The following is a 15,194-nucleotide window of genomic DNA, read 5'->3' as shown; positions in this document are numbered from 1 at the left end:
AGGACGTAGAAGGCGTTGATAGATTGAATGTAGAGGAACAGGAAACGATTGCGAGGACGAAAAGAGACGGCAAGAGGGCGGGCGAAGAGACAGAGAGGGAAAGACGAGTAGGGGGGCCAGAAAAAATCCGGGGATTTACGCGGAAAGGGCAAAATATTCCCCGCCCAGGCTTCATTCAGCCTCCGATTACGGGGTGGCTTTGGGTGAACAGCATGCGCTCTCATTGGCCGAGGGGCTAATATGGCGGTGTTAGGGGTTGCGAGGTGGGGCGGATGTCCGCGGATATTAAGGGCTGCTTTCATGTCCGACGAGCCAGTTCGTGGTGCGCCGTCGGTTGACGCATTTTCCGTCGAGAAAAAGGAGACAAAGCGTGGAGCGTTCAACATCCCTCTGTCTCTTGTCATTCTCTATCTTTCTTTCGTTCTCTCGTTTACTTTCGCGCTCGCTTCTTTTCTGGGCCGAGGCATATTCGGCCAGAGGGACACGCGGCTCTCAAAGGGAGATTCAATTTGCGCGCGTGCCACCCGGGACAGAATTTATTTGAAAGTGATCTTCGTGGGTCAAGGACTGTTTATTTTTTTTTCATATTGTTTACCAATTGTTTACCAATCACGTCAGTGATTTTCGAAGAGCTGCCGAACGACTTCCTCTCTCGATATGGCCCAAACTTATAATCAGAAGAGAAATAGTATCGTGTACAGCATCGATCAGATATTGGGCCACAATAAAGACGAAGGTATGACAATATGTTTTAAGAAAAACATATCAACCGGTTTCTTATCTAAATTTAACATGTATTTGATAATAATTACTGCCACGTGGTCAGTAATAATTTTAAAAATAAATATTTGTTGTTAATATTATACAACTACTATGTTCTTGTACACGCGGAAAGTAAACTTAAAAAAAAAACAAGTAAATATTTTTATAAATCGATTATATTTAAAAGATTTTGTAACTTTACAAAACAGACAATATTGTAGCAATTTTTTTAAGTTGCGATTGAAAAGTTTGCAACACGCTGTTTAGTCATAATGAATCATGTCTGTTATGATCGTAATAATTGTAAAATCAATAAGTCCGTTCCGTTTCCGGAATGAGTTCGTGGAATCCTTGATCATTCGTCAACTAAAAACTTTGTTACTGGTTCATTATATCTTGATTAATCGCGATAACATTGCTCTTTTTTTTCACTGTAGTTATTTCTCAGTACAAACGCAAATCTTATCTCTCTGATAACACACATCCACACGTGTAATTTATATAATTCAAATTATTTGGTTAAATTTTCAAAATGACAATCAGTAAATTTTTGCACTCATTGAAAAATGAATATTCGATAATTTTGATACGTATGTATTTGATGTATATGTTCATTCGTACGCCTAAAAGTTAATTTTGTGATAACACTTTTGTAATATAAAATGATGAATTGTGAATGTTAAATAAAAACGAGAAAAATGAAACACACACACGTGATATATTTTAATGACAAGAGATCAAAAATAAATTTTAATTGCAAGTAAGTAAATTGTTGACGACGAAAGGTGTACGCGTGGACGTCTTACACGAAATACACTATATATTGCTGCGTTTAGAATTGTACGATTAAAGGCAATGTAACGTAATTAGGTCGTCGGCGGGTTACGAATCTGTGGCGACGATCGGTGTAACGTGAATTTACCGCACACGATGTTGCGACACGCGAGTGCATGCGCGCGATTAGGTTGACGAAGAGAGACACACGAGCGGCGGCTTGTTTCGATACGTGCACTTTGTGGAATCGTCATGGCGTGATGAATCGTCGTGTTATCAAGTTTAAAGAACTACATTATTACGCTACCAGAAGCGAGGTACAGACCGTGGCTTATAGGCAAACAGAACAACGTGCGATTGCTATCGCACCGTTTTTATTAAACGCACGAACACTGTTGCCTTTTAATATGTGTTTGTCGATTTTCCAGATTGTTAACAACTGCAATGACTGACAGGGGATAACATTGCTTTCGATGTTACGATTCTGTAAAAAAAAAAAAAAAAAAAAATCGGCTCGACGACGCGCTTTTATCTTGAATTATCCGTTCTCTTAGTGTTTTTTGTTTTTCTTTTACATAGAATGTGTTACCCGAGATAAAGGAATTTACTTGGTTGTTAATTTATACGCGCGATCGGATGATAACTGCTGTAACGCGAATTTACGGCACGAAGTTACGACGTGCAAACATTGCGTGTATGTGTATTGTATGTACGGTTGTGCACCTATCTCTTTGTGATACATGCAGAAATGTTACACGTGACGTACAAGTGCGAGAAATCCTAGGAACAATTTTCTGGATATATAACGACCGTATAAATTATTAAAGACCGTATGTAATGCGCGCAAACGATCGCGCCGAGTGCACAATCAATATTACGTATCCCGCGTCTTTAAATCGCGCGAACAAAGTTCTATTTTACAAAAAACAAAAAAAAAAAATATTCGCAAACGCGCGCGTTCCACAAACTATTTTTTGAATAGTTGTCTCGTCTCGTGTTTTATTCTCGTGGAATGCGCGCAAGCCCGGGAGTATTAACGTAAGTCCTCTTAAGGATTTTATTAGATTTTCAGCGTAAAGTCCTTAGCTACTTATAATCCGTTTCTGTCTCACGAAAGTATATTTCACAAAATGGACGAGGTTCGTAAATCCCTTTTACCGCTTAGACGCATAATCTGCATAGCGCCGGAAAAACGACCTTTTTGTCTACCCTAAAAGCAGCCTCGTTCGTAATTCCAAAACGATTCCGTCATTGTGTTCTAATCATTGTGAAAACAAGTGGCTCCAAATCGCAAGAAAATCCCAAAACATTTTCGAAAAGATCCTCTTTTCAGCGTGATCTCTAATTCCTTCTTCTAACATACTTCTGTACTTTAATTATCTCTCTCTTACGCGGATATTCGTCGGAGATATTTCAATGCTGTCAATCTTAGTGCAACCGGTTTTTCTTTAGTCATCGCGACGGAACGATTTGCAACATGTGTTTGGAGGAGAGAGATACAGGAGCCACAGTAAATAAATTTTTAATTCCGTCCCACACGAGCCCTTCCCGTTACCCTTCCTCACTTGACTGCGCCTAGTTTCGTCCTGACCGCCTGGTCCACACACGAGGCGTGTGCCGGCGTACCATAGATTTAATAAAAAGCAATGAAGAGCTAAGCATCAAGTGGGTGCTCCATTGTGCCCCGACATAAAAACATTGAAATCTCTCCATTCAGCTTGGATTAGTACGACGATGCCTCTCTTTTCGTGTGCGTGTGCGTACGGTAATTCGTGCGTGTGTACATATATATATATACATATATATATACGCGTATGCGTTGCACGCATATACATATATATATATATACTGATACATGTATACGCATACGTTTACAATCGTTCCTCGGTTCATCCTATCACAACTGCTGTCTGTGTATCGACACCGAAAAGTAGGATTAGCATTATTGCACATGAGTTGTAAATGCTTGTCTAATTAGTCCGGGAGAGGAAACGTGCAAGGGGATGTATGTACACTAGAGATGTATCGTCCTGATCTTGCAGTCACATGTGAAATTAGATTTTATTTTGTTCGACTCTTTCACAGGTTTAAGTTCGATAAAAATTGAAACGCAAGGGTAAACCCCGAGTAATAAGAATAATAAGAAAAAAAACAGGAAAATTAAAATATACATTTGAAATATTATTTAATTGTGATATGGTATTTAATACATAATTTGATGTTTTTTCACAAGATAGATAAGATAAGATAAGATGTGAGAGGGTGGAACTACGGGAGTCCCTTTGTGTCACCTAAATCCATTTTTTTTCACAAGATAATAAGAAGAATTATATGCTCGTAAAAAGTTTTAAGTTTTTTACATTCCATTAAAAAATTTTTTTTTGACAGAAAGATATTTAAAATTTTTATTAAATAATTCAAAATTTAAACAAATAAGTCTATATTAAAACAAAAAAGTTTTGGATAAAAATATTCAAATAACTTATCAGTGAATTAACGAGAAAGACGTTGTATGACTGATATCGATCAAATTGTGACTAAAATTAGTCAGATTGCTTGTGACAAGTTCGAAATTATTAAATCAAATATCATTTCAAAGATCGGAGAGTAATGTAAAGTGATTTCGCGAAAACGCTCGTGAAGCAGATTATAATTTAATGTGAAATTAGTCTGGAGCATATATGTATGCACGTAAGCGGATGTAGACGGAGTCGTAACGGACCGTTGTAACTTTGTAATTGCTGCTTCGGTCTCGGGTTGTTATCCAATTTAGATGTATTAATCTAAAGCGTGATATGCCAGCTAATGCATTTATTGCTAATTAATTAGCCCAGTTCGCTGGAGTTATGAAGATGCAATTTACATCAATTTCATCAATAAGCCAAAGCACGTTGAAAATTCAGAAGTTTATGTATATATATAAAAGTTGTATATGTGTATGCATTGAATAATTAAATATGAAACTTGACAAATACACATGTATGTATATATATTTATATATATGTATATGTGTATATATTTACATATATGTATATGTATATTTACATATATATATATATATATATATATATTTGTAAAGTTTTATACTTAATGCACATTTGTCAAGTTTTATATTATTTCTCAATGTATATATGTAAATCTAAATATATTCTAGTATTTTTATAAGATATATATATTGATACGCGCACAATGGCTATAAATATTATTTTAAACTAGGTTCTGAGATTATAACTAAGGAAAATATTTAAGGACAATGAGAGCAAAAAATTTTGTCTTTTTATATGCTTTTTTATATACTTATATATATATTGTTTTATTTAATATATTGATATTTTTGTAATTATTTAATATATAATTTATAATTAACTCTAACGTTTTCAAATAATTTGATGGAGATTCGGTTTGTCCTCTCTATTATCAGATATTTTTATTACTAGGCTCGATCTATTATTAGATTCTCTCTATTATTAGATTTTCAATAATGAATTTGACCGCTCAAGATACACTTTGATATACGAGAGATGATTTATAAAAAATCATATGTTATGTGAAAGACGAGGCATCCAGAAAAAGATCGATTGTATCATTCTCAAGATTACTGACACAAGAGAGGGTTCGCATAAAGGGAATAATATAAATCGCGCGGCAATTTGTGACGCGCGCATGTATATGTAAATCACTTCTTACGAGTATCAAAGAGAGTAACAAGTTCGTTGCAGTACTCGAGTCTTGCTCCGTCTGCGGGTGGTTTTTGCCGTATAATATTAGCGTGATGCATTTTTATGAAATTTATGAGAGAGAGTTTTGTTATTTTTTTGTTCGCATAAAAAAAAACGCTCGACGATACCTTTGTAACATCTCGTCAAAATGCATCATTTAATGGTTCGTTTCCTCCTATCTTTTAAAAAACCTCGTTAGTATGAATTTATTTTTGACGCATCAAGTGCCTCTTGAAATTATATGCAGATCGTCCGAATTGTTATTATTTGAGCAGCTGTACAAAATTGCGCGCAGAAGAGTTTTTCAAATATTTTGTTCGTGTATATATGTATGTATGTATATATATATATATATATATATATATATATATATGTATATATATATATATGTATATATATTGATTTGCGAGAGTTTATATTTTTATAATAAAGCTGTTGAAATAATTGTGACCAATAATCGTCGAATTATCCAAAGTTATAACATACATTATAAATTTTAAACTATAGTAAATCCATCAATAAACTTGTCACTTCGGCATGACCGCGAAATTTCCATCATCTTACCACGATTGTCCGCGTACATAATCTTTTTCCGTTCCTTCTGTACACATTTTATGTATGATTATCTTATAATAATCACACAACAATTTTCGTAAAGTCGACATACGGCGCGATTTCTCGCCTGACGCGGATCAAACAAAATACCTGGCTGTGCTACGTCCACGTGTAGTTTACTCTTAATGGGGCTTTAAGTCCTCATCGATGCTCGCGGAAAGACGGAACGAGTGGTCACGATAGAAAGTACGAACGGGGGAACGGGAACGGGTGTGATCGCAGAGAACCGGGCATGTGTTGCACAAGGGTGCAAGACTGCTGCTGTATCGCGATAGGGAAAAGAGGTGGACGAGGTGGAGGAGGAGGAGGCAGCTATGGAAGGGTAGGCAGTATGCACTCGTGATATTTGCTAATCACTGACAGCGACGGCTTTTAAGTACTGTCGAGCACGTACGTATAATGTGCGCACTTACATTTGTAGGGTATTTCGCGGGCGTGTACACGCGGGGCGGATATGGAGCGGTGCAAAAAAAAAATGAAGCGCCGGGTGAGGCTTAAAAATTGGCAAATCCGCCGATCGGACGTCATCGGCGTATCGGTTATATCGGTACCGGTCGTTGTGCGGCTTAAAAATGAAATTGCGCCCGCGTATCCTCCCCGTCGCCGCCGCCGCCGCCACTGCCGCCAGGGTCGGTATATCAGGCAAAACGACAATTTCGTTTTGGCAACGCGAGCGATATGGCTTAATCGCCTCGATCGTCTCTCGCGTTCAAGTATCGGAGCAATCGTTTGACATATATGACTATTTAACAAGCGGGTATACGCATACCGAATAAATTCGGAGGGTTGCATATTTTTGCGTCTTATTATAGATGTGTGTGCGTGTGTGTTCAGAAAAATAGTTATTATACTTTTAACCTTTACCAGGTTAAAGTTCAACTTTTACGAAAATTTCTAACTATACTCGACGTAACGTTTTATTTTATCGGTTCAGAAAATAAAGCGGACAAAATAAAATTGTGATTTTTCAAACTGTACAAATTTAAAATAATTAGAATTTAAAAATATAAAATGTTATTACATCTTTGAAAAATATATTATTATAATAAAATCCGATATATTTTTCTGCTCTATTATCTTTTAGAATAAAATAATGTTCATTTGTCATTAAATTGTTGAAACAAAAAATTGTTCAATTTATTATAAAGTGTCAAATGTGCGCGCTGTTATCGCCATCAAGCAAATGTAATTCTTATCGCGTTTCGAAACACTTTTATGAGAACAAGGATGTTATCGAGGAAATTATTATAGAGCAGGGTTATTGAGTTATCAACATTGCGTATCGTTGATTTCAGATCACGCCACGTCGTCCGACGCTGTCGTCGACGGTGGTGACACGGAGCTCGGTCATCTGAGCGATCATCAGATCAACGACGCTCTGCACGATCCTCTGAATCTGGGTGAATCCGATCGGCCGCGGAAAGTGCGAAGATCTCGCACTACTTTCACGACCTATCAGCTACACGAACTCGAAAAAGCCTTCGGGAACACGCAATATCCGGACGTGTTCACCAGAGAAGAATTGGCCATGAGACTGGAGCTTACAGAGGCTAGAGTTCAGGTAGTTTTGATAAAAAAATTCGATTATTGTAGAAAACGATAAGTTTTTGCAAATGCTAAACAAATTGAGAATTTTTATTCAAAGATAATTTGTTTTATTTTATTATTGGATTATTTGTTTTTTAATTAAAATTTCACCGTGTTCTATGAGAGAAAGAATTGATTAAATATTGTGATATTATCTTATGACCACTATATGTATTTGTAAAAACTACGTCTTTTCTGCAATAACGAATTCGACGAACATTACAAATGCGACTTGATGGAAGAGAGAAAGAGATCAGGATAGATTTTAGCAGACGACGAGAGAGAGTCGCAGAAGCATAATTAACCTTTCGCCGCTTTGGCTCGAACGAATTCACAAAGCCCGAAAGGCACGCGCGAACGTCGCTGAGTTTCACGCATTTGATAGTGACATTCGCAAGTTTCGTAAGTAGTTTGAATGACGAGCTTTAGATTCGGCCAGCGCGATGAGGTTTAAAAGGCTGGTGCTGGAAATTCGTGTGTGTAAATTCGAGACGTTAAATATGGAACTATTAAAAGAACTTACAGCTATATAAAATCATATAAACGAACATTGTAATAAATCAATAATATATTGATAGCGCAACAACAAAAGAACATATTTATATTCGCTTAAATATTATCAAATGAAAATTGATAATTTTATATTTTTATATAAAGTGTTTTATTTATACTTGTGTGTCATCAAAGTGAAAATTAATTCTTTCATAATATTGTACAACGATTGGCGCACACATACACACACACACACACACACACACACACACACACACAATAGAATAAGATTTGATTTTCACGTGCAACAATTTTCATGCAGTGACTAGTTGAACTCAGAGCCTTACAGAGACTTGAAGTGCATCAAGTGCATCCTTGAGCGTTTGCAGGATTACACTTCGGTTTTAGTCTTAAGGCGCGAGCCACTTAACTAATTAGAGACCATTGTGTCGCAAACTTTCGCGCAACCGTTGTACATCCTGTAATTTCGCGAAACACATGCTACGCCTCAAAATCCGTTGATGATTAATTCCATAGAAGAAGAAGAAGAATTGCCTTGTATACAGAACGGTAATCTGCTTTGCATTTATTTCAAAGCAGCATTCTTGAAAATTCGAGAATACTCTGCAGAGCGCAAAGGGGAATACAATTCATTTCGCGATAACACACATTGTTTCCACGTATGCACATCTGGATATATTTGCTCTTTCTTTAATACACACCGTCCTGTGTACGCGAAAAATCAATTGATAAACTTTTACATAAAATAATCATACAATTTATATTCTCGTTTGCACGAGAAATACACATAAATTAACAATGCTGCAATTAGTACAATTAAATAATAATTAAAGTAATTATTACAGTTCACTTGTCCAAATAAAAAGTCAGTAGAATTGATCGTAATTTACGCATGTATAAAAATTAATGAGAATAATTATAATGTAGTATCATAGTTTTTTAAAATGAATTTTATGTGTCAAAAATTTTATATATCGAATATAAAAAAAATCTTTTATCGAATTTCTCAACGAGCCAATATCCTCAAATCGAGTTCTTGGAATCGCCGATTTGATTGTTTCATTCTGACATGCGACAAAGAAACTGTCGACAATTTCAGAAGAGGCGCACATACTCATATGATTTCTGTATACGTGCAGTATATTATATATACACACATCCATACACACTATACACACGTACAAATGTGTGAGAGCGCGAGGGGTTGCGTTGGACCGCTGGCACGACGGAAGGGTGGCAGTGATGCTGAAAAGAGACAGAGAGCATTCCGATTGGCCCATTGTGGTACAGCGGAGCGACAATGCCGGCAATTGGCCGTCGCTCGACAAAACCGCTAAATGATCCGCCGCGGCGCACTGGTGCCACGGCCACTTTATTTCAATCTAGGAAATCCTCCTGTCCCAATCCCCTTCTTCCCGCACTCGCGCCGATTCCAGATGCAAAATTACCCCATTTTTCGGTATTAACGGCTGGCCGATGTATCGACGATCGCGCGCATATGGTAATGCAATCGCGAGTCGTTTCTCACGTTTCCTACACCCCGATTCGAAACAAATTGCGACCCCGCTGGACGTTCTGACAGAATTTTTACATATGGGTTCCCATGAGTAACGCGCTTTCACGGAATTTCCACGAGTCGCACTAACAAATTACAGCAATAATGTTGAAATTCTGACGGATCTTAATTACACGAAAATACATGTCCATAAATTAAAATAAAAATGTTTTTTTTTTTTTTTTTATAATTAAGACGCAATAATGTATTTGTTTTATGTGTATTTAAAAACTCTAATTTCGCGCAAATCAAGCTGTGAGAACGTGGCAAATGGTTCGAGAGATTAATATGGCAGTTATAGAAACGCGTCGGCGTTGCAAACTTTCGAGTTTCAACAGTTCGCGGCGGGTCGCTTAAATGACGCAAGGTTTGCGAGCACTTAAGCGTTAGGGGCTATTCAGGAGCGATTAAATAATTAACAGCAATTAGGCAATTGAATTTCCTGCCCTTGCCTCTCCGACCTCTTTCCCTCGCTTCAACGTTATATCTCTTCTCTTCCTTGATGTCACCTTGTTCCTTCCAGTGCGTTCGCGATTTTCTTACATTACTTAATTTCACTCCGCAACGCAACTATAATCTAACTTGTTAATTAATCTCAATTCAACAGTGTCTACTTTTCTCTCATTAATAAATTAATACAATAAACATTTTTCTCTTCTGTCTTAAATATCTTTATTTCAAATTTTCTCACATTTTTAAATTTTTTAGTCTCAAAATGTTCACAAGGAGATAAAATATATTACGTGAGATAAACTATATTATAATATTTTCTTTTTATCTTTTATTTTTTTGTTGCTGGTACCACGAAAAAAATCAGAATAGCTCGAGCGGAAAGTAAAAGCATTTCTACGGCAACTGGCCAGCGATAGGGTCGTCAAGGGTAGACCGAGGATAAGACCGAGGGCAGGGACTGCTAGCACTCAGGGGTACGAAGGAAATCAGGATAATTGTTAACAATTAGCTTAATCAACCTCGAGAGCAAGCTTTTGTTGGTCGTTCTGATACGCGCGCCTAGGGTTCTCATGCTCTATACCCTTTTCTGCCAATTTGTCTAAATTTTCATGACGAATAATCTAGTGCCTCGATAACGCCGTTAATTAGGACAAAAAAAAAATCAACCCTCAACTTACTAATATATTAAGGTTATACGGAAGATGCGTTTTGCCATATATATAGTAGCTCCATAAAAGTGTATTTTTTTACTTTTTATTTTATAGGTCTGGTTTCAGAATCGACGTGCGAAATGGCGGAAGAAGGAAAAAGCGTTAGGCAGAGATGGTTTCATGCACGTGGAGCAAGGCGGTGAGTTCAAGGATAGAAAAATAATTCAATTTCGTTCAATGTCTTTCTCTCTAATTTAAAAAAAAAATATATATATATATAATCTCTCGAGTAATATAAGTAAAAGATTTTATACGATTTTAAATTTCTTGTAAATAATTCACTTATTTGTCACCAACTGTCAAACAATCGTGAATTTTGTTTTCGTCCATTGTTGCTTCCTCGTTTCGCCGTAACGTAGTAACACGGGCGTTACGCCTCGCTAATATGCGTAGGGGGACGAACGACAAAAAGCACGAGTTATTTGAAGGGTAGATGCAATCGGTGACAATTACGTCTAATTTTAGTGTCGGCCGTCGCAACCATCACGTGCGAATGATGCGTAATATAAAATGTGGCCGATTAATTTTTCACGAAACGCACGAATAAAACTTGCAAAGCCCGCAGCGAGAAAAGCCACGCTAGTATCTTGATCGTGTGACATTTTTACTTGATTTTACTGACAACTCCGGACAATTCACAACTATTAAAAAAAAAAAAAAAAAAAAAAAAGAATAGGAATCTGAAACGCGAATATTAGAGCGTGGAGTCAAACATGGTGTGTTAGAAAAACTAAGTTTTGTTTTTAAATCGTAAAGCTGACACGCGTGGAATGGAAATGAGCCGCTTTTCCGAAGAGGATTCTAAAACAACAGGAAAAAAACTATGCGACTCGAATACTGTTTGCAGGTGTAAACGAATTGTCTCTTCACGCGCGATTGCTGCAAACGGCCAGCGGCGTTCCCGGCGCGGATTCTGCGGGTCCGCCGACAGGCGCGTTTCCCTGGTTCATCCCTCCGGTTTTTCCGCCACCCTGGCCCGCGAGCGCGCCCAAGTTGCCTTTGCACGCGTTGCTCTCGCAATACATCGGACTGCCGTTGCCGCAAAATCTGGCGTCGCTCGGCACGATGCTCCCGGTCGGTCTGAATCCGAGCTCGTCGCTGAATCACGGTAACGTGAACGGCCACTCTCTGGGCGGTCACTTGCACGGGCATGCTCTCAATCTGGGGATGCAGAGCATACCGCAGAACCTGAGCTCGAAGAACGACAAGGAGGAGGACTCGGCGTCGTCCGACGACGAGATCAGGAAGCAGAGCGCGGAAGTGTTGAGAGTGAAGGCGGAAGAGGTGCTACGCAAGACGGACAATTAACTGTGAGAGCTTACTGAGGTTTTGTAAATACTTGAGAGACCTTTTTTAAGTTTATCCGAGAAACATTCGACATCCGATAAATGTTTCGCTCAAATGTAGTTGTTTGTTATTGTGGCGTAATTTTCAACACATCCGGCTAGGTAGTGAAATAACTCCGACCGATTAATATTTTACAATTGTATGTATGCATTGTATGTGTGCCTCTATCTAATTAGAGGATCGCACAAGACGCAATAGCAAGTTTACTTTGAGTTCGCATTGTTACATCACCGATCTGCGATTAGCTGCGAATCTGTAATAAATATACGTCTTTGCATTTGGAAGAAAAAGAAACACATCGATGATCAACGTAAATATTATATCCAAACTCGAGAAAATTTTATTCAAAAGTTTATTGTTTAACAAAGAAGCAAAAATGAATTTTCATAATCAATCGCTATTTTTACGCAAGATAATCATTTATAAATTCGTGTTTGAGCGAAACACACACGTACACACATATTAAAGTGATTCGAAAAGTATATGCATGGATGCAGTACAACTACTGTACAATACGATGTGTAATTATGCATCATACGCGTGTTAATTATTTGCCATTGTTCGAGTTTTTACCAAACAATGACAAGTTTTATTCATCTTGCCGTTTTTTGGCTGCATTTATTGAAGCAAATTAACGCGTACAAATTAATCAGGCTCACAATTGTCACACCGGGTTAAATATGACTAAACTAATAAACGATTGTTGTAACGAATGCAATGTGATTTATATTGTTGTAGAAAAACTTTTAGAAAATATCGTTGTCATATTTGCCCCGTGTCACACACGCCTTCATTAATCGCGTATGTAAAAAAGTAGACCGCAGCCGTGTAGAAAATTTCTTTTCGAGAACGTTGTACACACAAATACTGGGGGCTGCGTATGTACGTATGTATTTCATGAAGCGTATCGCGCGAGGAAGTTTTGTAAAATACATGTACCATATACAGTATATATAATATGTATTATATAAAGTTTACACACGCTTTGTTTTACGAGAGAATGTTTTCGATTTTCGCTCGTTACTAAGCGCTAAATAAATAATCAACATCGCGTGTGACGCGGACCACGGTGTCGGCAATTGTTCTCTCGTAGAATAAAGTATTCATTTGTACATACCATATATATTAGCTATCAATTTTTGTGTAAATATGTAGGTTACCCATTATAAATTAATGAAATATATTGCACTTACAAAGAATTCTGTAGAATTAATAATATTTTTCTTAAAGAATCGACACATTACTTTTTATTTATCACCATGTGAGACAATTCATTATTAAACTTTGTTTTTCTGAGAGAAGATAAATATATATTTAAATCAAACCGCGAATTGTGAAAAAGAAATAATAAAAATCTAATAACATTCGAGCACTTTTTAAGTACGTGATCTGCTTGATATTATTATTTTTTTTTACTTTGCTCTGTTTTGCGGAAGTATACGTCACCACTTCTCGTGGGGCAGTTTAGTTCTTCATTTGCGTAACATATACGGCTAGCTCGCAGGTGTCACAATCCGACTCTTTCATACCCCGGTCGGTTCGAGCATCGACAATCCTAATTTGTTCTGTTCAACGGAGTAATTCACACGAGGGCGAACACTACAAAATCGCTTTCGCGTCATTAATCATGAAAAGATTTACCGTATTGGTCGCGTCATTACGACGATTTCCTGATTTCCGCGCAGCTGGTACTGCACCCGCGCGGACCCCAAATTCCCACGGACCCTAAAACGGGCCGACTGTGCGTCCTACGCGCGCGCGCGCGTGTTTAATCGCGCCCCCGCTCTCCCACTCTATCCTCCCCCGTCGACCGATGCTTCACGCACCTCCCTCTGACGATCTCTCTGCATTTTCCGCTATCGAAAGTGAATTTTGTTCAGAAGCGAGAAGGGGGATCGAGAGCATTCCGGCGTGAACACGCCGGTAACACGCACAACGGCAATTACAATCCAACCAATTTATCCGCGTTATCAGAAATTTATCTGTCGCGTAAAGAAGGGCGAAGGCCGTTACCGACGAACGCGAGAATTATATTGCTATCGCTGACGTTATCGCACGGAAAAGGTAATTATTGCACCACCTGCCCGGCTCGACGGACGAGATCAAAGATAACCGCGCTGGGTGGATGATATTTCGTTTCACCAGTATTTCGCGCGGAGGTTTTACAAGCGAGAATTATAGATGATTAAATGATTTCTCGCTCTAACAACGACCTAAATTTTTTGATAATTTATAATATCAAATAAAGAGACCAGATGATGTGCGGAAAGCGCGTCGACAGTAACGTCGATCACAGATAGCCAACAGATGAGTAGTAACGCGAGCACCTTCGTACATTTTTTAGGCGAGGAGTATTACACTCGAGAAGCGGCGCAGACATTTTGCATTGCCACATTATGACAAGTACGCGCGCGCTTTCGAAACTCTCCGCTTGCATTTTAGCTCAACAGCCCGTCCGTCACATAATACTGCCAAGTTCCGCTAAATGGAACCACTACAGGGAGAAAGAAACGCTCGAGGTCCACTTCGCCCCGATTTCGTACGTCTGACTATATCGCGGCCCGATAACCTTGCGGCGTCTTTGGTATCGTATTTAAACAGAAAGAATCGAAATTAATAAATTTTGCATCATACAACAGATATCGCGCTGGTTGTGATAAATTTCTGAAAAAAAAAAACGTTCTTGTACGTAAGAAACGAATTGTGTGACTACGGATACAAAAAGAAAAGAAAAAATTTCCGGCATTAAGATCCGTCTATTTCGACGGATATTACAGGTCGCTTTCTACGTTTTACAAAATGCACAGCAATCCTCTTCTCTGTCTCTCTTTCTCTTTCTCTCTTTCTCTCTCTCTTCTTATTTCCTGTACAGGTGAAGGATCACAGTTGAATACCACTGATCGCGATCGCGGTTGCTACGAAGGACAATTAGATTAAAAGCAGCGCCTCTCGCGGCGGCTTGAGATCCATTAGTGCCCATTGTGCCACCCCATTTACACCCCCGCCGACCATCCCCCATTACTTCATGCCCTCCTCTTCGAAACGGAGGCCCCGTCTCGAAGCCAGGTACTTATTCTCAATAGTAATATGCTCACTTCATACTTCTACCTCTTCGTCTTTTAACGCTTCCGTCTACGTCTACTGATAGAGTCTCTCTTC

The 15,194-nt window shown here is 38.3% G+C and overlaps 1 protein-coding gene across 1 annotated transcript; it reads left to right on the top strand.

Moving 5' to 3' along the window:
- Positions 1–347: 347 nt before the first annotated feature.
- Positions 348–13,138, top strand: LOC109862535 (homeobox protein prophet of Pit-1-like). The gene is made up of 4 exons (XM_020442605.1): positions 348–736; positions 7,166–7,431; positions 10,743–10,827; positions 11,536–13,138. The coding sequence occupies exons 1-4, from the start codon at positions 658–660 to the stop codon at positions 11,994–11,996; spliced, it is 891 nt and encodes a 296-aa protein (XP_020298194.1). The 5' UTR covers positions 348–657; the 3' UTR covers positions 11,997–13,138.
- Positions 13,139–15,194: the final 2,056 nt, after the last annotated feature.

Source organism: Pseudomyrmex gracilis, unplaced genomic scaffold (genome assembly GCF_002006095.1).
Source record: "Pseudomyrmex gracilis isolate BER0280 unplaced genomic scaffold, ASM200609v1 scaffold_10, whole genome shotgun sequence".
Lineage (NCBI taxonomy): Eukaryota > Metazoa > Arthropoda > Insecta > Hymenoptera > Formicidae > Pseudomyrmex > Pseudomyrmex gracilis.
This window is presented reverse-complemented; position numbering and strand designations above follow the sequence as displayed.

Excerpts from the sequence above, each read along its gene's own strand:
- LOC109862535 (XM_020442605.1), top strand. The coding sequence starts at position 658 with ATGGCCCAAACTTATAATCAGAAGAGAAATAGTATCGTGTACAGCATC. Across the intron at positions 7,432-10,742 it reads TTACAGAGGCTAGAGTTCAG|GTCTGGTTTCAGAATCGACG; the intron begins GTAGTTTTGATA and ends TTTATTTTATAG. Across the intron at positions 10,828-11,535 it reads CATGCACGTGGAGCAAGGCG|GTGTAAACGAATTGTCTCTT; the intron begins GTGAGTTCAAGG and ends TACTGTTTGCAG.